At 40.5% G+C, this 23,247-nt stretch overlaps 1 protein-coding gene across 1 annotated transcript in view; it reads left to right on the forward strand.

Annotated features, from left to right (window-relative positions):
• igdcc4 (immunoglobulin superfamily, DCC subclass, member 4) overlaps window positions 1–23,247 on the forward strand; it is a 57,621-nt gene that overhangs the window by 4,870 nt on the left and 29,504 nt on the right. Inside the window, exons 2-3 of the mRNA XM_061039611.1 lie at window positions 14,482–14,796; window positions 23,098–23,239. Coding sequence (XP_060895594.1) covers window positions 14,482–14,796; window positions 23,098–23,239 — 457 coding nt within the window. The remainder of the gene's footprint in view (window positions 1–14,481; window positions 14,797–23,097; window positions 23,240–23,247) is intronic.

A 23,247-nucleotide genomic window follows, 5' to 3' on the forward strand; every position in this document is an offset into this window, starting at 1 on the left:
ACCATTTATTCCACAAACTGCACCAGGGTCCTCTGGGGCGAAGTCCATTCTCCTGCTTAAATGTCATGGATATGTATAGTTACACAAGAGGTTACAGTTTCTGCTATAGGCACAGTGTCAGAGTGAGATATTTTGAATCCAGTGAGGCTGCTGTGTAATAAACTTTGTGTATTAAAAAAAGTTGAATGTCACATGAGTTGAAGCTCTATTTCCTCCACAAATTCCATATTGTCCATGGCTTTCCTTATTTCTTCAATTATGTTGCCCCCCACGCTAGAATTTGAAAAACACCAGAGATTTGATACACACCAGAGATTTGCAGAACAAAGCAGAATAAATGCTGAAATCCTTGTCCAAAAAGATAATTAATAGTTAGATAACCTAAAGAATATGCTAACACAGGCTTGGAGATAACAAGCTTTTACATCACATTGTAATTGCAATAGAAAGTTAAACAAAATCTAAGGTTAGCATAAAGCCATTCCTTTAATTTGTACAAATACTTGTGCTTGTAAGTTATAACTGTGTGAAGTGTATAACAGAAAAGGAGCAGTATGGGCTTTGTAGTTTTCTTACTCCCATGTGATGGCTTCAGTTTGGTCCCCAAAATATGAAGAAAAATGTCTACCATTAAAAAAAAAGAAGGATTTTCAACATCTTCTTATAGAGCTTTCACACTTGCAGAAAACTCAGGAGGACCTGGGGGGGAATAGCAGAGAGAATCCCTCCCGTTATTCCCTGCGAGCATCAACGTCATCTTTTGTTATTGTTTTGATTGAGAGCCCCCCCAGCGGCGGATTTTACATACTGTGCGTTTAAAGCTGCATTTAGGTTACTTTTTAAAGCTTGTTTTTGGTTTCTGGCACTAGTTTTCTTTCAGCTGAAAGCTTTTATTTAAAGATCTGACTCTGTTGTGCCAGTCAACAAGGCATCTAGTGGTGTTTTTGGAGGTAAGGAGGATTGCAGTCAGTATTTGTCCTACTGCACGTAGAAACATGTTAAAGATGAAAGTCAATGGGCAGTGGAAAAATACAGGACAATAAAAGTACAAAAGCTCCTATAAAAGAGCAGAAAACTGAATGAAAAGCTCTTGAGGCAAGCTAAAATTCCTTAGTCAATGCAGGAAGACGGTCAATCTGTGTCGGCACATCTTCTCCTGAGCTCTTCACTCAGCTGTAATGTTCAGAGCATGTGTCCAGGTCTGGTTTGTTGTGTCTACACCTGAGGGCCAGCTGCTCAGCCTCCCGTATAGAGACAGCTACAGAATATTAAACATTGAATTTGTAGAGTGATGTAGAGTGTACAGCAGCTTTCATTACCTTTACTGTTAGTGCCTTTATAATATCAGTGTGCACCTCTTCTCTATGATCACCGAACAATAACACTGTCGGTTGTGTTTGTGGTCATTATTGTGATAAGTGAAAGTGAGTGCCCTGTCATAATTCATTCTTTCATTCTGCATGACAGATTAAGAAATCCTCTTCTATTTGTGAAAATCCCCTTAATGACCTCATATACTTGCATTTCTAATTGAACTGAGGCGTCAACGATGTTTTAATGTTAATTGTAAATTGAAATGTAAATACTTTAATGACTTGGTTCGCTTTGATTGGACGTTGGGCCCAAACTTATTGCACTCTTTCAGTATTTCTGTGAACAAACATGTTCAGATCTCTTGAGACTTCAAACCAGATCTTGTCAGACAGTAGGGCATGTGTAGAATGGCTCATTACACATTTGCCGTAAATTAAGCATCTGTATGTGTGTGTGCGTGTGTGTGTGTGTTTGCTGAGGTACAATCACCCTGTGTGTCTGCCTGCTTGTGTGTAATCGTGGGTGTGTCAGCTGCGATTTGTGAGTGCATCTTGATCCCCTCCCCAGAGAGTCCGTGCTAAATTAGGATGCATATTATTTAAAGATGCCCTGGGCTGAGTTTCAGCTGGGTATATTTGTGCAGTGAATATGTTGATTTTTTTATGGTGCCCTCTGTGCGCCTATTCATGCTACCAGGGAGGGAGGCATTCTGAAAGTCAGAAGTGTTTGTCTGAAAGGAGGGGAAGTCTTGAGATAGATTTGTCTGCTATGAATTCAAATGATCTGCTCTCTTTAGATGTTCAAAGTCTTGTGTCCAATTTATGTTCATAGTTCTTTTTATTCTGTTGTAAATATGGGTGAGCTAATGAGTGTTCAGTTTTGGAAGCCTGTCATCTGTCATGCCACAGTTTGACCTGGAAGAAGATACGATTTTTTTCCATCTAAAATCATTGTCAACAGAGATTATAATAGTATAATGAGCCAACAAACAATCAATTTTTAATCTTTTTTTTTATTTTGCTAGATTTTATTGAACTCTATATTGATTACATTTGAACAAAAAATCTTCTCAGACATGTTACATGTTTAGGGTTGTTGATCTGGTGAAACAATGTTTCCAGCCATCTTTACAAAATAAGTGTGGATTAAGTGTTTTCAGCGCATAGTGCCCTAAGTGCAAAAATGTCCTAGGTGTCAGCTGTAGCTGCGCTCACAGCCTTCTCTTGCCAAATTAGCTCAAGTTTTGGAACACTGCTTTGCATGTCAGTGTCACTTTTCTACCTCAAAATCAAAAAGGAGTGGAACTTCCACCATCAACTTCATTCTGCATTTATCCCCCACTCGTTTTAAAGCGAGCGTAACAATCAGTTTCTTCGTAAATGAAGACAAGAAAATAATAAACACCAACACCAAAGCAATTTAAAAAAGACAGTATGTAGATTCCGCCACCAGGGCCTCTTAATCAATACAATAACAAAAGATGATGTTGAGTCTGGCAGGGAATCATTGGAGTCCTTTCTGCTTTTGCCTGTTTTTGTCACTTTTGGCAACAACTGTGGACTAAGCAAAACCTCTTATCTCTATTCCGACTCTGTCCTGGACAGGCATAAATAGTGTTTAAAGACAAGCTTCATGTAGTTAATTGCTCAGGTTGACAGTGACCTGTGACAGCAGTACGAAATGTAAAAATTCAATTAAAGACATTATCTATATTGTCACTGATGGTCCTCTCCTCAGTGCTTGCATAGGTAATATAGTTATCAGTATTCATTTCAGTCTGTGTCATAACTACGTTTAAAAAAAAACTGCACAGCTCTCGTGCTTTATTCTGTTCAATAATGTCACACTGCAGGCAGCATCATATTACTGAGTGGGCATTGTAAAAGAAGCACTTTTGAAATGAATCCAACAGGGGAACTGGTGGCCTCGCGGTTAGTTTGTGCACCTCATGTCCTCAAGGTGGACGGCCGGGCAATATATATGAGAGTGACGCGACTCCTGGACCGGCATGGTGACCTGCCACCTCGTGACAGAGAACAACCAATGCAAGCGTTGTTACGCAAAGAGTGAATAAAACTCTGCAAAGGAGCCAACTGGCCACATACTGAATCTCGGAAGAAAAACACCCTGCACTCACAAAACATTAAAAAGATAGGACTAGTTAAAAACAGATGAAAGACTAAAAGAGTGGTAGACTGCTTTGGGTCACACACTGAGAAGTGCCCCCTCTCCTACTGGACATAAAGTAATATTCTTCTTCACTCCATTGCTCACAGAGATGCACCTTTTTACAAGTTGCTCTAAGGTAAAGCTGCTATCTGTTAATCCTTTGATCCCAGGAGCACTTTTAGATATTACTACTGGAATAATGTAACTCTGATAGATTGCGCATTTCATCCCAAGGTTTGCCTGAGAGTGTTATTGAAATTTTTACATAATGTGATTTTAACTGATGCTCAGAGACAGGTCAGAGTTGCACTGATGTTGCTTTACAACTTACCGCTGGAGCAAGTTTATTGTCAGATTCTGCACTTACCTCAATCCAAGGCCTATCCTCGAACATCCACTTTATGTAAAAATGCTAACACCTTTTAGTGAAGCTGCAGCAACATCTTGTGTAAGATGGATACTTAGCATGAAATGGAAGCAGTCAACCAGCTCTTTAGAATACTGGTTATTCTGTTTTCCACAATTTTTTAAAGATATATGTCTTAAATAAGTTTAATTTTATCACACCGTGAAACTCTATATAATTGGTACAACTTTGATTCTTCATATTTACGTATATCTTTAGATGTCTGTGGACATTTAAGCGGTCACACTACGCTTAGTTGGTTAACTAACCTGCATGTACATTCCTTCCATTCCTCCTTGCCGTCTGTTCAGTCACATGAGAGCAGAGGAATGACGCTGAAGGTGGTCATGTAGGTGGTCAAGGTGCTAATGCATGTAAATATGACTACATAACTCCTGAGTTGGGCGTTAGCTTTAGGGTTGCAGTATACTGATGAGTAGATGCTGCAGAATGAACGAGTTCAGGAAGTTCACATGCATTGAAGACAGACAAGTGCAGCAGTAGCCTCTGCCTTGTTTCTGTAATACTATTGTAACATGAACAACACATACATCTATAATTACCTTCAACACTCCTTTGTGCATTCATGCTGAGCACATACACATTTTCATTTCTCGTTCAAATGCAGTTAAATTCTCAAAGATCAGCGGTTCTCTCTCACATCAGCGATGGAAAATGCCACTATTGAGAACCCCTTTGTGAGCGTAACATGTGAAGCCTGCTAAGTGCAGTGTGTCCTTCCTCTGTGCATACAGCTATAGTGTCACATACCAGTCACATTCATCATACTGACCTTGTGTGCTATCTCAACCCTGATCTTTGTACACCAGCATTATGATGTACATATGCGCTAACTCAGTCAGCGCAGATGTGGGGCAAGGGAGCTGGGTGGGGGAAGGAGGGAGGGGGGGTGAGACTGTTGTTGCAATTTTTACATAAAACACCCTCAAATTTTGACATTTTAGGTTCTTCATACTAGGGACCTACATTACACTTTGTTGTGCACCAATGTTAGTCCAGATGAATCAAGTGTTCTACGTTGTAAATCAACAGATTCGGATCTCAGTTGTTACTCACATGTTAGTTTTAATGCTCACCCTGTTGACTCATGCAAGAGGGCCTGGCACTTGACTTGGCCATGTGTGAGGCCCCATGCTGCTGGGAGGCCCAGTATACAGGACCGCTGCTGTGATTGGAGGAGACCAGAATGGGATGAATGAGCACTGTACATAAAACAGGAGGCATGAGGGACTACACTGCCCCCCCCCCCTCGCCCCCCATTCTCTACCCCTGGTTTTCTGCTCTGCTCTCTCGTTCCCTCTCTCTCATACACACAAATTCAGTGGGAAACAGGAGCCACCTTTGCCCCCCAGAAGCCCTCCTAATTTTTTTTCAATGTGGACTTTCATACCATTTATAGTCAGTGTATGATTTCAAAAGCCATCAGTGAACATATCAAGTCTTTGGTTCATTATTGCATCAAAAACATGACCTACAAGTGCTTATGCAGTTTAAGTAATACTGGAAATCCCATAAAGGCCCTGACACACCAAGGACATCACTCTGATTGGCTGTTCAGCTAAGCGAATCAGTGCACGAGAAGAAAAACGGAAGTGACCAAAGCAAGTAAAGGAGTCAAGAGGCAACTGTTTATCAGACATTATTCTCTAATAGAAGTGAATTACGAGTGGTGTGCGACAGCGGTGTAAAAAGGGTCTTCTTGTATCATAACAACGGTTTATATATCCGCATTCTTCTTCGTCCTCATCCTCTTCTGGTTTCCCCTTTATGGAATGACTATTACAGACTACCTCCACCTGCTGGCATGGAGAGTTATTTCCTCTCCCGCCTGCGCAGCAATGTACGTGGAGGTTGGCCGTAGTCGTTGCGGTGTGTTCAAGGGCAAGTTTTTGGGCCAAGACAAAGGCGTTTTGAGGCGACGCCACAGTCGGCCTTTGTCGTCACTAGTTCTTTGCCGTCTGCTTGGTGTGTCAGGGCCTTGAAGGTTTCATTATGCGAATGTTGGTAGTAGAGATGTGCGTGATTAGTTGTCTTAGTGGTTTTTAAATGTTGAGGCACACCTTCACTGGAGGGTGCTTGATGACTTCGGGGGATGCGCAGCATGTAAACAACATAAACCAAAAAAAGAACCAACATCTGGTAAGCTAACATTTGTGATGAGTGGGGCATTATGGATCGATTTTTCCATGACTACCGGTATGTGAAGTTTTGATTTTCATGGATTGGTCCTGATTATACTCCAAGATCACAGTGTATTATTTTAAAAGAGGTGCCAATTCATGAGACCAAGCACCTAGTATGTTTAGTAACCAAGCCCCTAAAGCTAAAGGGTTTGCGGTCACAGAAGAAAAGATGAGTTTCTCTTGTGCACTTTTGGCTGTCTGTGAAGACTTCCACATCTCTCCACAAAGGTTATAAAAATGCTTATCCCCTTCACCTCCGCTTCCCTGTATGAGCGTGGGTTTTTGTATTGACAGCAAGCAAAAGCAAGGTACTTGCAAAGACTGCAGTTGGGGGATGATTTCTTTTCTACAGTGCATACCTGCGTAAACCACATATGTACGTAACATAAAAATCCTGATTGGCATTCATTAACATTTAAATAAAATGAAACAATGCATTTTAAGAGTAATCATGAATGAATTGAAACAGAACCTTAAGTCAAAAGGCTTTTATGTTTTGTGCTCCTTCTGATTGGAATAAGTTACGTTTAAATCTCCGTTCCTTGTCATCGTTCCACTTATTTAAACATGTTTTGTGTTCTCATCTTCAAACTGATTGTGTATGTTTTCAGTAGCGTCAACACTGTTTGTTTATTTCTCGCTATGTATAGACTGAATCTCTCTCCTCTAAGGTGTCTAGTCTTGAGTTGTAATTGTTGTTGTAATGGTGGTAGCTTATTGTTGTGTCTGTTCTCTGTGTTGTCCCTTGTTTTGTTGTTGTTGCTGTTGTTTTCTGCTGTATGTATTACTTTGTTATGTTTTGGTTTTGTATTGCTGTGTTGTACCTGTGTCTTTGTAAATATATGTTTGGGACCCCCTTGAAAACGATATCCTAATATAATATAATACATTTTCTCTAAATATTTTCTTTTTGCCAATAATCTGATTTCGGGTGGTCATTAGATAACATTGAAGTCCAAATAAAGAAGAACAACATGCGTCTTGATCCGAAGGCTGTGGTCCAGAGCAGCAACAAAACTCAAAAGATGCTGACAATGATGATGACACAATTTACATCAGAGAAGTAATTAGAGTGGACAAATGTTTTCTCTTAACCTCAGTTGACTCATGCCCAAGGTCTGACTGGAATCTTTGATTTGTGGTGTAATCGTGACAGTGAGTGAAAGTATGTGTCTGTGATTAGGATGACAGGCTGTGAAAAGAGCCCTGCTGTATGGTCATGGGAGGAAACACAGCTGGAACGGTTAACACCTGACACAGCAGCTGTTCACATTGTTGAGTGACTCACAGCCTCGCTTTGTATACAGGGAAATGTTGCGCCCTCTGTGAGGAGCACTGCTTTACTCGTAAACAGAGTTTTCATTTCCCATCAGAGATATTAAAAAGTAACAAAGTAGGTTGAAGATGGGAAAGGTTTCAGACTCCTGGCAGTGTTTTACACTTAAATAGAAAAAGGAAAAAAAACAGACATTACTGTAAAGTGATGTCTGGCAGCAAGGATGTCTGAAAATGTTGAAACAGTAAAAAACAGCACTTATTTTCTCCAAGTTGCTGTATTTTTATCTAGAGAGACCTGGTCAAGGTGGCAGTCTAACACAATCACAAACGCATACAAAGACAATATAACACAATATGGTTAAATCACAACAAAAAATAAAAAAAGAACAATAACCTATATGGGGATCAATAAAATCACATTAAAAAAGGTGTTCAAGATTCAAGTACAGAGTTGCCTTCCATGAAAAAAAAGACATGCCTCTGTCACCACCTTCTTTTTGATGCATTTATAATTGTAGTGTGGTATCAGTGTATCTCATTTTTAGCTCTTTTTGAAGAGTTTTCCATGCCCACAGTGCATTATGAGAACATCACGTTATTAATATTACTCTCTGTTGTAAAACTATGCCATTTTCCCATCCAAGCAATAAGTTGACTGCCTGTATCCTTCAATCTCCCTGTAATAATACATTGTTTAATTTAGCGCCCCTACAGGCCTGGAACACTTCTGTATAAGACTGGATTTGCAGCGTTTATGGATTTGCAGTTCTTTTGATGTTATTGTAGTTGTTTTGGCTTTTGCTGTTTGTTTGTTTCGCATCTGTTTTGAGCTTTTGCATCTCCTTTTGAATTTTACGTAGCCCTTGAAGGGACGTGGAGGGGAATTCTTTTGGAGAATCTGTAGCAAAACTTTGCAATAGTTTTCGCAAGATCTCGCAAAAGTTTTGCAGCCTTCCCTAGTCAGTTACTCAACAGCCGAACATAACTTTTACAAAACCAACACCTCTTTCCAACCACTGTAAGGTAGGAAGCAAGCTAGGTCAGCTTACGTTGGCCTCTGTCTAGTCAGCCAAGGCTCGAGGAAGGGGCTCTCCACTAAGTGTGGTACTGAAAATCATGCTACAATACTGTTGAAAGGCTACATCATGAATAAATGAAGTGTGGGTTGAAGTGTTTAGGACAACATTTTTGGGGATTATTTATTGTTAAATATGAATATACATGTTTATTTGTCCATTTGTCTTAAGCCTCTGCATCTTTGTTGAAGATGGAATCAGTAAAGTTATTTTTATAGCTTAATATATGTGTGGTGTTTACATTTTTAGACGTCCCTCTCCAGAGTCTCAGCCGGCCATCCGGCTATACGTAGCGGTCAATGTTTGTTGTCCAGCATAGAGAATGACTTGTACTGATGGAAATCCGGTTGTAGCTCTTTGTCTAGAATACTTTGATTGAAAACTGGTGTTGGTTTTGTTTACTGATGAGTTATTGACCCAGGAAGGCTGAGTCTGTCTTTCTTCATCATAAGAATTCCCTTAGCAGCAAGGCCCCCCCTTACACAAAATGCTCGTTTGAGGGCCATCTCAAAATGAAATACAATTAATCTCTCTCCGAGTGTGTGCCTTCTTCCATTGTTGATGCATGTTTCACTATATGCCTGTGAACTAAAGTAGGAAGTCACTTGAATGAAAGCTTTTGCAAGATCTTTAAAAAACAAAATAAAAGGATCTTGCAAAAGTATTGTGAAATCTCTCAAAAGTATAACAAGATCTCAGAAAATCCTAGAAAATCGTTCCCCTCTATTTTCCCTTAAGGGACTCAGTTGAATTTGCATAGATTCTGATGCAAATTAAAAAAAACTTCAATTCAAATACATGAATTCTCTCAGATAAAATGATAATAAATGCATTTTGTTTCTCTATACTACTACACCTTCACGTTGTGTTATAAGTTACCACAACCATAAAACTGCAAAAAATAGTCTGATCCTATTAATATAGGATATCATTTGTCTAGACAATACTTAAAAAATATTGAACATGGAGAACCATACAGTAGATGAAGCCTCCTGAATAAAAGCACAAATATGTATGATTCCACATATATTTCCACCTGCAGACCCAAACTTAAGCGCTTCCATCTCCTGCAGTGATTGTTGCTAGTTGCCTTCTTCTCAGGTTATCACAGCTGTGTCTTCACAGTATTTACTCTCGCTAGATAGTTATGGCCACAAGTACGTGTAAGTGCCAGTGTTATTTTTCACCCTGTTTTTATTGATGCATGTTATTGAATTAGCAAACAAAAGTAATGCTGCAACAAGAGATGAGCACACACTGAGCTTGATTTGAGGTTCAGTTTGTGGTATCCAGACCTACATGATACATAAACACCCACATGGACGGTTTCTCATACTTTCAGACCGTCTGTCCCTGCCTGCATTTACCTTTCATTGTGTTGTGATGTCTTACAACAACCCTGTTTTGCTGAGACAAGTAGTACCTACATGTGCAATAGAATATTGCTAACATCATTCAGGACTCGTAGCAATTATCTTATGCCGCTGTGTCAATTTAGCAGGAGGTACAAGGCAATCTGGTTATCACTGCTTTTTGAGTGCTTTAGTGGTCCCTCTTCACAAAAGCACCTGTAATCACATTTCACTGCTCTCTTTCAGTTGCCTCTGCTCTAATCTTATCTGTACTGTTCAGTCCTCTATTTCATTCGTTAATTCTGGCTCTCTTTCTTTTGTCATTGTCTTTCTTTCAGTCTCTTACCTCATACGTTCCACACCAAATTTAACTCTGTGACCCCTCTCAGCTTACTTGAGACCACAGTATGTCTTCTACCGTTGTTAGCCATGCTAGCAGATTAGCTCTCGTCAGTCAGTTGTTATACTGTAAACATAGAAAAGCAGCCCAGATTGAGGAACAGTTCCATTAAAAACATCCAACAGCAGCACACGTTTGACTGAGGTATCAGCATCAGAGAAAAAGAAAATCCACTCCATCCTATGACCCCTCTGTTTTTTAGACTCTTTTAGCTGAACCTCTTTGTGCTTATCTGTAGTTTCTGAACGGCCTGAGGTATTGTATAGCTCCTCTTTGGAGTCTGTAGAAACATGAGCTGTGGCCTCCGGGTCATCGGGTGTCCAGTCTCTGCTGACAAGCTGAGCTGGGTGAAATATTCTCTTTGTAGGGTCACTCTTCTCCTCCTCCTGCTCCTCCTCTTTCTCCTTCTCTCCCAAATGTTTTGTGAATAGGTGATCCATTAACAGAAATGGACCAGTGTTGATGGTATCTCCATTTCCCTTGCCTTTTCTCTCTTTTTCTCCCTCTAAGTGAGGGTCAGTTTCTCTATCTGAGCTGCTTTTGCTTCTCTTTTGTTTATTTTTTGTGTATTTTATTGTGAATCTTAGATTGTTTTTTATCTTTGTATTATTAAGTAACAAAAGCTAAACATGGGTTTTGGTTAGATAAAATCCTGGGGATCATATTATGTTTGTGTTTTTACATTGTCCAAATAATTGTAACTGCCTATTATAAATCAAACAAACCCAACAAAGTTATTTAAACTGTTAGCAATAAGCCAAAGGGCAACAGAGATATTGGTGTGTAGTATGTTTGCTTCTGTGTGTGCATGTGTGTGTTTGAATGTCTACTGTTGTCTACTGGACCTTTTTCTCTCCCTTTTTGTAAACCTCTGGCCTCTCTCTCTCTACTGAGAGTAAGCTATGAACAGCTTGGCACAGTGCCATCACAATCCATTCACCACAGCTCAGTGAGATCGCACAGCCGCTACTATATCCCAGAGTGCACCCTGTCCTTTCCCGCAGCTCCCATTTCAACAGTAAAATGGCAAAATGGCCACTTCACAGTTCGCCCCTCTTCAACACACAGTGTTCTCATGACACACTGACTGTTTCTGTGTGGGACGGTGCACATCTGTAATGGTTTTGTATGGCCCGTGATAGTATGTGAATATAAAGTAAGTGTGTGTGTGTGCCTAAACTTCAGGACAGGTGGATGTTTATGGCATTTGATTGTATGCTGATATCAAGTGTTTTATTCCCAGATGAAATAGTTCTGAAAAAAGTGAAAAGTGACTTTTCTAGGCTAGATATTGACAGCATGTGTCATTCTTACCTCATCATACTTCTACTTCAGTTTGTTTGAGGCGTAATACCTAAAGCAGAATGATCCCCACGTCTTGCCAAGTGAAACCATTGGCAGTGAGCTGGGAAGTGGCTGCTAACATTTTAATGACTTTAATGAGACCTAATTAGTTCAAATGGGAGAGAGGAAGAGAGGAGCTGTAGAGGTGATCTGTGTCAGTGTGTGTTGGTATGCGACTGTTTCACTTCCTTCAAGATGCTAGTGTGTTTTGGTGTTTTTACATGGGTGTCTCTATGTGTCTCAGTTCATGTGGTGCATGTTTGTGCATGATGAGTTTTCTATAGCAGGTGTGTGTGTGTGTGTGTGTGTGTGTGTGTGTGTGTGTGTGTGTGTGTGTGTGGCACAGCAACGTGCAGCCTTTCTCAGCATTAGCCAGCCTCTTCATCAGGAAGTGGTGGTGGGGGGTCAGGCCTCATTTAATCAAGGAAAAAAATCCTTCTCCCATTAACTTAATTAATCCAACGCTGGAGAGAGAGAAGAAAAATAAATGTGTGTGCCTGTGCGTGTGTGTGCCTGGTACTTATGCCAGAAAATTGTGTTTCTAAGCTGAATTTGTAAAGAGGCTGTCAAATTAATTAAGAAAGGAAGTTTTAATGATGTCACTTGTTCAGGTACAATAATGACTTTATGAAAAAGACATTCAGTGTGTTCAAAGGACTTCAGTTGCATTGCCAAGCAAAATGTTGAAGGGGTCCAGTTACAGCTGTTATATTTAGAAAACGTTAAAAATTGAAGCTATTGAATGAACTTTGCCTTTTCCATCCCACCAACTAACTAACTAAACTTTCTAGAAGTGAAAGCATCGATAGATCAAGGGCCTATGAGAGCCACTACTATACAACTCTCTTGATACCATTAGGCTCTCTAAAGTTTTTTCGCCAGTACAAATTTATTTCTATTTTTACAGTTTTGGGTTAAACCCAGGGGTTGAATAGATGAACTGTAAATGAATAGGAATTATAATAAGATTACGATTAAGACAAGAATGCAAGAAATAATAGAGTGTTGGATTGAAATTATGCTTGCGGTTTTCAATTACCTTTTCCACACTGCATTTCTACATGCAGACTGTGGAGGCTGATCAGAACAAATTTGAGTCGAGACTGAAAAATGACTGCAGTGTGTCAAACATAATGCTTAGATGAAGAGGAGCAAGAACCCAGCGGGGGTATTGGATAGCCTATAGTGGAGGTATAAGAATAGATATGATACAATTGGACATACAGTAAGTATATAGGGAAACACTGTTTGTAGTTTTTCTTCAAAGGGAATTACTTTCTTCATGATGTATTTCCTCTATGTGCTCTCTTCACTGTCCTGACAATTACAATATACTGACATGAAGCTCAAGACAAGTAATTACAAGAAAGAACATCTGTTTAATTTTCTTTATTATAAGCTGCAGTACGAGCCTGACACAGATATACATTCTATAAACACATTGTAATTACTCTACCTAACTGTAGAATGTGAATGCACCTCCTTTCAATTCAGGCATGAAATACTTCTATACTTCAAAGGGGCACTAAGAGAAAAAGTGTGCAACTTTTATCCACATGCAAAAAAAAGAATCCTCTGATAGAGATTATACAAAAGAAATGGATGCATAATGTATGAAGAAATATGCACAAAATAAATTAACAATAAGATTAACAATAGACTGTGCACATGGTAGTATGTGTAGTCAACTGACAGTATGGCTTCTCTTCACCTCATCTTTTGCACTCTTTTTATCATGATTGTTTTTCTGTCTGCTGCCATGCAGTCTACTTCTTAAAGATAATTAACTTCCATCATGTCACTCAAGATTTGTATTTTTCTGTTCCTTTTATCTCCCATCTCTCATTCTCTCGTGTTCCTTTCTAATTTTATGCTTTTCTTCCATATAAGATTTGAATTCAAACTGTGCTGCATTATTGTAAGAGAGCGAAAAAATGTCAAAAAGGAAAGATACAAACTGTGTAGGTGTCATAAGTTATATAGAGGTGTAGAAGAAGTCAATCAATCAATCATTTAATCTTTTTTTGTATAGCGCCAATTCATAACAATTATTATCTCAAGACACTTTACAAAAGAACAGGTAAAAGACCTTACTCTTTGTTATTTTATCAACAAGGACCCAGCGTTAATCCATCATGAGCACTAAGCAACATTTAGTAAAGTTACCAAATCTGAACTGAAACTGTGCTGGAGTTGAAAAATGGGATAGAGGGAGATGCAGGAAAAAGGATAGGGATACAGAGGAGCCTACGAGTCAAGAGAGAATGAACCCATATGGGAGCACAGCACAGTAGGGGGACATTTTTGAGTCGTTTGATACCATGTGTTAAAATGAATGTTGACTTTAGTACAGTCTGACTTTGTCAATAAAGCCTTATTCAACTATTAAAAAAATAAATAAATAAAGCTGTGTGGTTTAACAACAACTTCTCCCTTGTCTTCAGCTCATGTCACACCAGCTCATCAACTTCTCACCCCCCTCCCACTCTCTAACTGTAATGTCCTGCTGTTGACACACAAATCCCTTCATGCTGTATTTCATTTTCGGAGCTCCTCCTCTGGCCCCCTCTCTGTCCCAAAAACACCCGGCCTCTGGAATGTGCTACCCCTATTCATCTGTGCCACCTACAATATTGATTTTATTGAAGTTATGCTGTAAAATGACAAATTGCCAAATGCTTAAATTGATACCGTTGACAAAAAAATGACAAATGATGCAGATATGTGGATAATCGACTCCATGAAGTAAAAAATAACTAAATTCAATATTCTGGTGTTCACAGAGCAATACAAAGGTTTCTGCATTGATCTTAAAAAAAAGCTGTAGAAGTGAACATTTAGATGCTTTTGAATGAAAAGAAACATATTTTTACCTAGACCGTGGCAGATATTGGGCATATTTTACTAACTCTTCTTTCCTTTTCCCTTTCCCTCACAGAAAAGCCTAATTCAGTGGAGCTGAGCTGCGGGGCCGGGCCCAGCCATGTAGTTTTAGAGCCAGGTTTGCCCCTCCTGCTGGACTGCAACCTTGGGGCCAGCGACACACCTTTCAATGTCACATGGCTTCAGGATGGCAAGCCTCTGCCTACAGAAGGGGGGGACTCTCTGCAGTATTTGGCTAACGGATCTCTCTTGCTGCTGCCAACCTCTGAGGATGGCCTGCCGACCCGGGGTGTGGAGGGGGGCTACAGCTGTGTGAGCGCCAATGCCCTTGGAGCCCTGACCAGCAGGACTATAAATGTTCTCCTAGCAAGTAGGTGTCCAGCAGATTCTTCTGCAAGTGTTGCAGGGCTCTTACACTCTTATGTATGATTCCAAGAAAATTTGGTTATTTAAATTCAAAGATTTATGCAAATTGAAGCTTCACACTGAATATGTGTGGCTCCAGGTTACCTGGGAGCTAAATTGAGTATAGGGTGAATATAAGTGGTTCATTCTTTCTTCCCGTTCTGCCCTGATAGACTGAAGATTAGTCTGGAGTGTACTGTATCTTTCCCCTAATGCTTACTGGGATGGACACCCCATGCGAGTGATTTTCATGTACAAATGGATGGAGAGTTTAATAAGGATTTCTCATGAGCAGAGCTGTTTTGAAGAAAAAAGATTGAACTGAGTTGAACATTTTTTAAATTAAGGGATAACACGAGAGACAGAAATGATCTTTAAGGGGCACTGGTGGCCTAGTGGTTAGTGCGCGCGCCCCACTTACAGAGGTTACAGTCCTCAAAGCAAGTAGCCAGGGTTTGAATCTGACCTGTGGCTCCTTTGCCTCATGTCATTCCCCACTCTCTCTCTTCCAGATTTTTGACTCTATTCACTGTCCTAAAGGCATAAAATACCCCCAAAACACATCTTTAAAGAAATGCTCTTTAAGATGCTGATAGTGTCTGGATTTTTTGGCAAAACAAACAACCAAAAAAAAAAAATCTAATCTTGGGCTTTTGTAAAGGACAATTTTCAGTATAACAGATAGTTTACCCAAAGATCAAAAGACAAATATCTTGTTTATAAGGTTACTCTGATGTAATAGTAATAACGAAAACAACAACAATACTGACAAAGAAATATCATTTTATTTATTAGGAACTTCTAGTTCCTGAATACTAATGGAAAATAATTTATAAAAGTACTGTATATAATAGCTACCTAAAGGCAGGATTGGTAGTTCTGGAAAGTTAGCGAGATTTTAAAAAGGACATCTCCTCGGTTCTCTTTCTAAGCCTACCACAGGTGGGCACAGTTTCCTGAAAGTTTAACTCTGTAAACAGTTAACAGGTTAACAAAGATGTTAACTTTAATATCAGTTAATCAGTTAATTCCAATAATATATTTAACATAAGTTAAAACCTACTTCGGACCATGTAAACTACTTCAAGATCAAACCAACACAGCAGCCACAATCTACGCATTTGTCAGAGCACGGACAAACAAACCAGGTCTACTGTACTGTGCCGGTCCTAATATTCCAACAAAAACGGTCCTGCTGCATCGCTCAGCTTTCCCACGGTCCAATCAATCCAAACAAATTAGCCTACATCCATCAAGATGTACAGATAGATTAAAAACTTCTGCTTTTTACTCCAGTTTACACAAGTTCATGAACTTCAACCTTTCAGTTGACACCTCATTTGAACAATTAGGACCTTCCATTCACTGTTCCTCGGCTACTAGTCAACGAGAGCTTGAGTAGAAACGGGACTCTCTCTCCCCTCTGTGGCACACATGAAGCAGATGTGTGAGTTGAAAAAAGAGATAACAGCAGGGCCAGCATTCTTGTCTCTTCAGAGAGCCAGGAGCAAATGAGGTCAGCGGACTTGAGTTGGCAAAACAGAATTCAAGTAACAAAATAACCAAATTTAACAGACGTTAAATGTTACATAAAAAATGAACGCCGGTCATTAACGGTTAACAGATTCCTGGCGTTAGCCCAGCTGTAAAACCCGCCCCCTCCCCCTCCCCTCAGGGCTCCTTCAAACGCCACGCCCCCTACACACATGCACAAGTGCTGCTGGATCACAAGTGCTCCATGACAGTGCAGAGAGAGAACCTCAGCGCATCGCTTTCAAATATATTCAACTACGTCACCTCATATCTAATTCAGCAGTATGAAAACACCTAACATGATCATACTGAAAGTAAAACAAACAAAACTCACGTCACTTTTGAGACCCTTCAACTCCCTCAGCTATTGCATGCTGAAAAGCTTTATAAATGTTCACTCTGGTTTGTCCTCTTGCTTCATTTAAACTCTTTCTCGTCTCAGTCTTCTCTGCTTCTGTCTGTCTATTCTTACCCTGTTTAGCAGGGCGAGCGGTTACAAGTTACCATGGCAGTGATCATTTGAGCTGAGCTTTCTGCCATCGTCCAGTAGACGTGGAATACCTCTGGCGGCAGTGAAGCCCTTTGAGTGCAGGCTGGTGCACTGCAAGGGTAGAGTACGCCTTGCAGCCAGAGAGGCATTTGAATGGGACTTTCCATCCGGACTTCACAGTGCTAGGTTTGGAGTTTTTAAAGTGTTACAGCAGCGAGAGATGAAGACTCTTTTTGGTCCTTTTTCAGAGTACATGATTGGAGTCTAAAGACCATTTTAAGGAATATAACAAAAAGTGTATGCTAGATAAAATGGCCAGCCCTGACCTTTAATTTCATTTTGGGGGCGTCCTACATGCTTATAAATGCAAGAAGATGAATGCTGCAGCATCATCGTGATGGAAGAGAGATTGGTTTGATTCATTCATATATCGAAAGCATTTAGTAGGGTATGCTTGCATGCACACTCTTGCAGAACCAAGTGATCTGTCAGATTTGTCGAGGGAATTTTCCTTGCATGGATGGCGATGAACTTGGTTCTCCTCTGCCTCACAGGAGAGACTTATCCTCGGGCAGAGCGCTAACAAGTGTCCTGGGAACAGGTACACTCCTAGTCTGTTAAAAGGCACAGAGTGAAGGAGGAGTGGGTGAAAATAAAAGAAATGAACATGAAGATGCGGGTATGAGGGACAAGAGGAAAGGCTGTAGCCTTTTTTAATCGCCCTTCCAAGGGGGCCTCTTTCTCTCACACTGTGAAGTGGCAGTCTTTATTAAGCCATTAGCTTTGTGTAAAATGAGACAGTATTCTTTGTGGATGACCCTGCTTTTGTCAGCTGTCACACATGCCTATTTATGAGGGTCTCTTGTTTGAGGGACAATAAGGAGCGAGGGTGGGGGGGCTGGATGAATGGTGGGAGGGAGGAAAATAGTATAGAGAGTTTGTGGTGACAGTGAAAGAGAAAGCCTCACAGACCATTAATAACGACCTTCAGTTTGCGAGTGTCTACACCCGCATGTATACACCACTCATGTATTTGTGAGTGGCTTCTGAATTAAATCAGCAGCGAGAGGCTATGAGATAGATGTGACCAGCGAGCAGAAGGTCCAAGACGAAACTGCCTCGATGTTGACATTGAGCGGACATTCTCATTTCCTACTGCGACTTCAGCGGCAGAAATGAGTCTGAAGGGAGAAAGCAGCAGAGATCACATCTGTGAAAACACATTACAGAAAACCCACCTGCTTCAGTGTCCAGCTCGCAGAGTTTGATGCATGTGGCCTCGTCTGAGAGCATGTGAATGTGTCTGAGAGGGAGAGCCATGCTGAACGAGACCTGCTCTTATTTTAAATGCAGATTAAAAATGTAAATAGAGCCAGTATTTCAGTCTCCTACTCACCCTTCTCTCGGCAAAATGCCAGAGGCGTCGTACAGTGTGCAAATAACATTTCCCAAATACATCGACGAGTAAATGATGATGCTGCAATATAATGTTAATTAGACCAATTAACCTTTCTCATTATAAGGATGCTGAGGTGAATGTCAATATTTCCTAATTCCTACCAGCTTTCACAACCCATTTTAGTCAAAGAGCTGATGTCATAACCATAAAGAGTGTGCACGCTCCTCCATACAAAGAGGCTGCTTATGGTTGGAGGTTTTCCTCTCAAAGGACAGAGGTAGAGGAGTGCATTCTCTTTTTAATCTTAGTCTTTAAAGATGGATACAAAGCGTCAGGTATTTTATCATAGTGTAAATCTGCCTATTTGTTTTCAGCTAAGAAGAGAATCACATCTTCAACAGATTGAGTGGAGATAGCTCCCTTTCAATGCAGCTTGTCTGGTAGTCGTGCCCCGTTATTCACCTGATGGACAGCGTATGCTGAAGACATATATTCTGTGTACTCTATATTCAGGTTCAGGTTACTTTATTCGTACCCATAGGTACATTTGGTTGCTTGAGAGTCACATAAACTTGTTAGGCACAGACAATTCATAAAACATCAATTGTGCAAATGCACGGCTACAAAAAACATGATAAACACTCATGTCCTGTGACTTGTTCTGCTCAATAATGGCTGCTGGGACAAATCTGTTCCGATAGCACTTTGTTCTGCACTTTGGAACTGAAAGTCTTCGTCCATAAGGAAGAAGCTGAAACTCACCATGCAGAGAGTGGGTCTCATCTTCAGAGATTGAGCGGGTGATCTGCTCCACCTGCCTGATGTACAAGGTCTCTAGACTGAGCTGTTGCTCTCCGATCAGCTTGAATCAGTTGAATTTCTGTTCTTCACAGAGAGGTTTCCAAAGCATGACACAACAGAAAAGGACAAAATTGACAGCAAAAGCACAGTAGAAAAGGCTCGTCATGGTTTTGTCAATGTGGAAACGGCCCAATTTCCTCAAACAAAAGAAACGCTGGTGCCCCTTTTTACTCACAGCTTCACAATTCATTTCAAAATAAAATTTGAGTTGATCATTTTCCCAAGATATTTGTTTGACTGTACACAATATACTGGTTGACCATTAATGAGTGTGCCTTCATGTGTGCGGGAGTTTATCCTCAAATGGATGGTCATAAATTTAGTTTTTGATATGTTTAACTGCAGATAAGCCGGACCGTTGTTGTTTTCATTGTCCCGTAGAAGACTAACTATGACAGTATAAATACTTTATGAAGGTCCTATTTTTGTATGTACTTCTTAGGCATAATTTTGTATAAAGGATTAAAAAATGTGGTGAAAGCACACATCCTTGTGGAGAGCCAGATGAAGGGCAAACTTGTGCAGATAGTGTTCCATTTACCTTCACTCTTTGAGCTCCATTAGTTAAGAAGTCAAGTATCCATCTTATCAGATTGTTACCTAAATCAAAATGTTGTAAAAGCCCATTAAAAAAATCTATCCATGAAATTAATGGAAAACATGACAGCATTTTTTAAAATTCTGTAAACACCTTTATGAATTGAAAAACGGTAGTTTACTAAAACTTCAAAATAAAAAATTGTTTGGCTATATATATTTTACTGTAGCCGTTAAATATCTGTTGAGGCTTGGGGCTTGCTTGTTGGGTTTACCCCACTGTTAGTCGGCCTGAAAGCTTGGTATCATCGAGGTCATGGGTGGAATTATCTGCTCGCACAAGAGGAGGGGGAAAAGGCTGCAATCTGATAGCTGTGGGGCCAAAGAGTGGGGAATAGATAGAGGGACGGACAAAGACACAGTAAGTTAAGTCTGGGTTAAAGTCAAGGGCAGGACGGAGGGAGCGAGAGAGAGAGAGAGAGAGAGAGAGAGAGAGAGAGAGAGAGAGAGGGGCGGGAGTAGTGAAGAAAGGCAAGAAGGGACATTTTAAGTTCCTGTAGCTATAGGACTTAACTAGACATATTTTTGACCCTTTGGCTCAATATGTCATTTTTCTTGCCCAGTTTATCACCATAATCAGGAGACGAGCAGCAGTGTCAGCTTTGCAAAATGTGAGAGTGTGTTTTCCATGGTGCTGGACAGACCTGCCACAGAATTTTATTTCAGGCCTGAAGACCCTCAAGGAATCCTTGGAAAAGACTAATATGATTACGCTTTGACAGAGCGGAGGTGGAAGCTCAGCTGGTCGCCATTGTTCCATCACAGCGTGGGCAAAGTTTCTTCCCTGAACCCCCCCCCTTCTCTGTGCTTTAACATCTGCTAATATGCACTCTCTCTGATCAGCTGTTGTTCAACACTCACACACAGATACCCAAAACTCCTGCACATAAATACACACACAGCAATCCAGAGTGGTCACAAGCAGTCCATGTACAGGATTCAAGGAACACACTAAATAAACACTGAGGTACAAATAGCTCAACACACACTGTGAGCCGCTCTCTGGCAGTTTTACAGGTGCTGTGTTTACATGAGGGCAGCGTCATGCTGTGTAATGGCTGAGTGGCAGGGGTTAATCATCAACTCCTCCTGGTACCCAACAGTCATAGCAAGTGGTTCTGAAACGAATCACATGTTTAGTGCTACTACTAAGGGTCAGCCTCTGCGTTCTCTTTCAGAAACTTTTTTCTCCCTCAGCGCTGCTGGAAAAACACAGATAGTTGGTTTGTTGCCATGAAGAACAGTTGGTGTGAAAGGGGTTACGCTAATCTTGGATAGGCCCTCTGTTTCCTTGACCTCAGTGGTTTGGAGGATATTAGCAAAAATAGAGTTTTTAGGCATTTTATGGATGTCTATGACTTTGAAAACACCAATCTTCTTGTTAGTCTCAGTTCAAAGCTGAAACAAGTTTTGGAGCTGTTCCAGTCCCTTCCTCTTTAGTTCTGTTTGTGTGTAGTCAGATGACATCCCACTGGGTCTTCACTTTTGTGCAGCTTTAAGACATTAAAGCTGCCACTCTGGATGGAAATGTTGATCTCTTGACTGGTTGGATGGTAAACAAGCACTTAGGTTTGATCAAAATAATAATACATTAGACTTGTATTACTGTTATTAGACTAAAAATATCCTTACAAGCACTGGATGAATCACTGTCACAATCTTGACTGACAATCATAAACCCCAGATTATGAATCTAAAGCCCCTTTTATTCATGATCTCTTGACTTTTTCTATATAGTTTAAAGACATAGACCTGAAGATTTCTGGAATTCCTATCAAACGTGACCCTAACAGGGGCAGACTCTCTGTGTTGGATGTACTCTTACAGATAGAAAAATATTCTGGTTGGTGAAGGTGAGGGGGAGGGTGACATGCAGAAGGAGAAAGGGGAGGAGAAAGATTTATTTTGGGGCTTTATATGCCTTTATTAGAGAGACAGGATAGTGGATAGAGTAGGAAATCAGGGAGGGAGAGAGTGGTGAATGACATGTGGCAAAGGAGCCACAGGTGGGAATCAAACCTGGGCTGCCCACATGATGAACTGTAGCCTTTGTACATTGGCGCTCACTGACCACCGGGGCCTCAGACATTTAAGCTGGCAGGAAAATCAGTTTAAAATCAAGCATGAACTGATTTGGACTTTTGCATTCACAAACGCACCCACCAGGACAAAGTCAGTATGATTCCATGACTGCAGTGATTTTGGTAAAGCGGCTCTACTGATTTTGGTGATCCCCTGACTTTGTATGATGCCCAAAAACCTGAGTTTTACTCACAGCTACTGTAACCACAATAGGATCTAATCTTTTGTGAGGGAAAAAAAGGATAGACGTGTAAATTGTTCATACTTATTTAATAAAGGATATCTCTCTGCTATCAACATCTCTTTGAAATGCTTAAATTAATTTTGTTCTTCCTGCAGAGGAGATCTTTGAATGAGCTGTAGGGTAATCTCTACATGATATCCACCTGTTCAAATCTGATTTGAGTTAGTCCTGCGAATAGCCTTACATGGAGAGAATGTGTTTGAGAACATGATACAGAAACTAGACAGAGTTATTGAGTTTGTTACAAAGTTTTTATAGTTTACTTTGTGGCAAATATTTTCTGCTTTGATTACATCCCTTCTTATTACTGCTGTGTCGGTAAGGATTTGGAGTCTCCCCTCTTTTTCTCTTATCTTGATGCTTTCTCTCTCCCTTCGGTTGCTTTCATTCTCTTCTTTCTGCACTCTCTCCTCTGATCCTCCCCCAACTCCCTGATTCCTGAGTCAGAGATACAGGCAAAGTTTCTGGCACAGCCAACCAGTTTTGTTTTCTTCTCCAGCAGCCTGAGGGGGTCAGAGGTCAGAGGCCCCTCAGACAGTGCACACTGCTGCCCCCTGGTGCTCAGTGTTATCTGCACTAGGAAGCTTTTCTGCGTGTGAGAGAATGTGTTGAAGCTGTGAAAACTGGAGCGCTGCCAAGATTCAACCTGCAAGAGAGAGAAATGATCTTGCCAAGCCTGATTAAATAACAAATTTGTCCTAATTGGGACATTCAAGGATATTTAAATGTTCTCAACACGTTTTTAATTGAATTACTTGACTGGAATAGCTATCTTCAAAATAATTGAAATAGAGACTCTATTAGTGCCATAAACTCATTGAACATTTTTCTTCACAGCAATCCAAGTGAAAAAAGTAGCTGATCATTTTGATATCTAAACCAAAGAATTACAATGTGCTCCATTTATTTTGACTGAAGTATCACACACATGATTTCAGATCATTAAAATAAGTCAATTGCTGAAGCCTTACTTTAGATTCAATATGTTTTTGTCTGTCCATTAGGACCTCTTTGCTTTTGATAAACACCCTCCTTACCTGAATGACCTCTCTCCCCCCAGCTCTGTCCAAGTTCCATCAGGAGCCTTCACCACAAACAGTGCTCACTGGGGGAGCTGCCCGCTTCGAATGTCAGATTGAGGGAGTACCTACTCCTGTTATCACCTGGGAAAAAGACAACCATGACATCCCTGAAGACACAAGGTGCGCCT

Source organism: Labrus mixtus, chromosome 1 (genome assembly GCF_963584025.1).
Source record: "Labrus mixtus chromosome 1, fLabMix1.1, whole genome shotgun sequence".
NCBI lineage: Eukaryota > Metazoa > Chordata > Actinopteri > Labriformes > Labridae > Labrus > Labrus mixtus.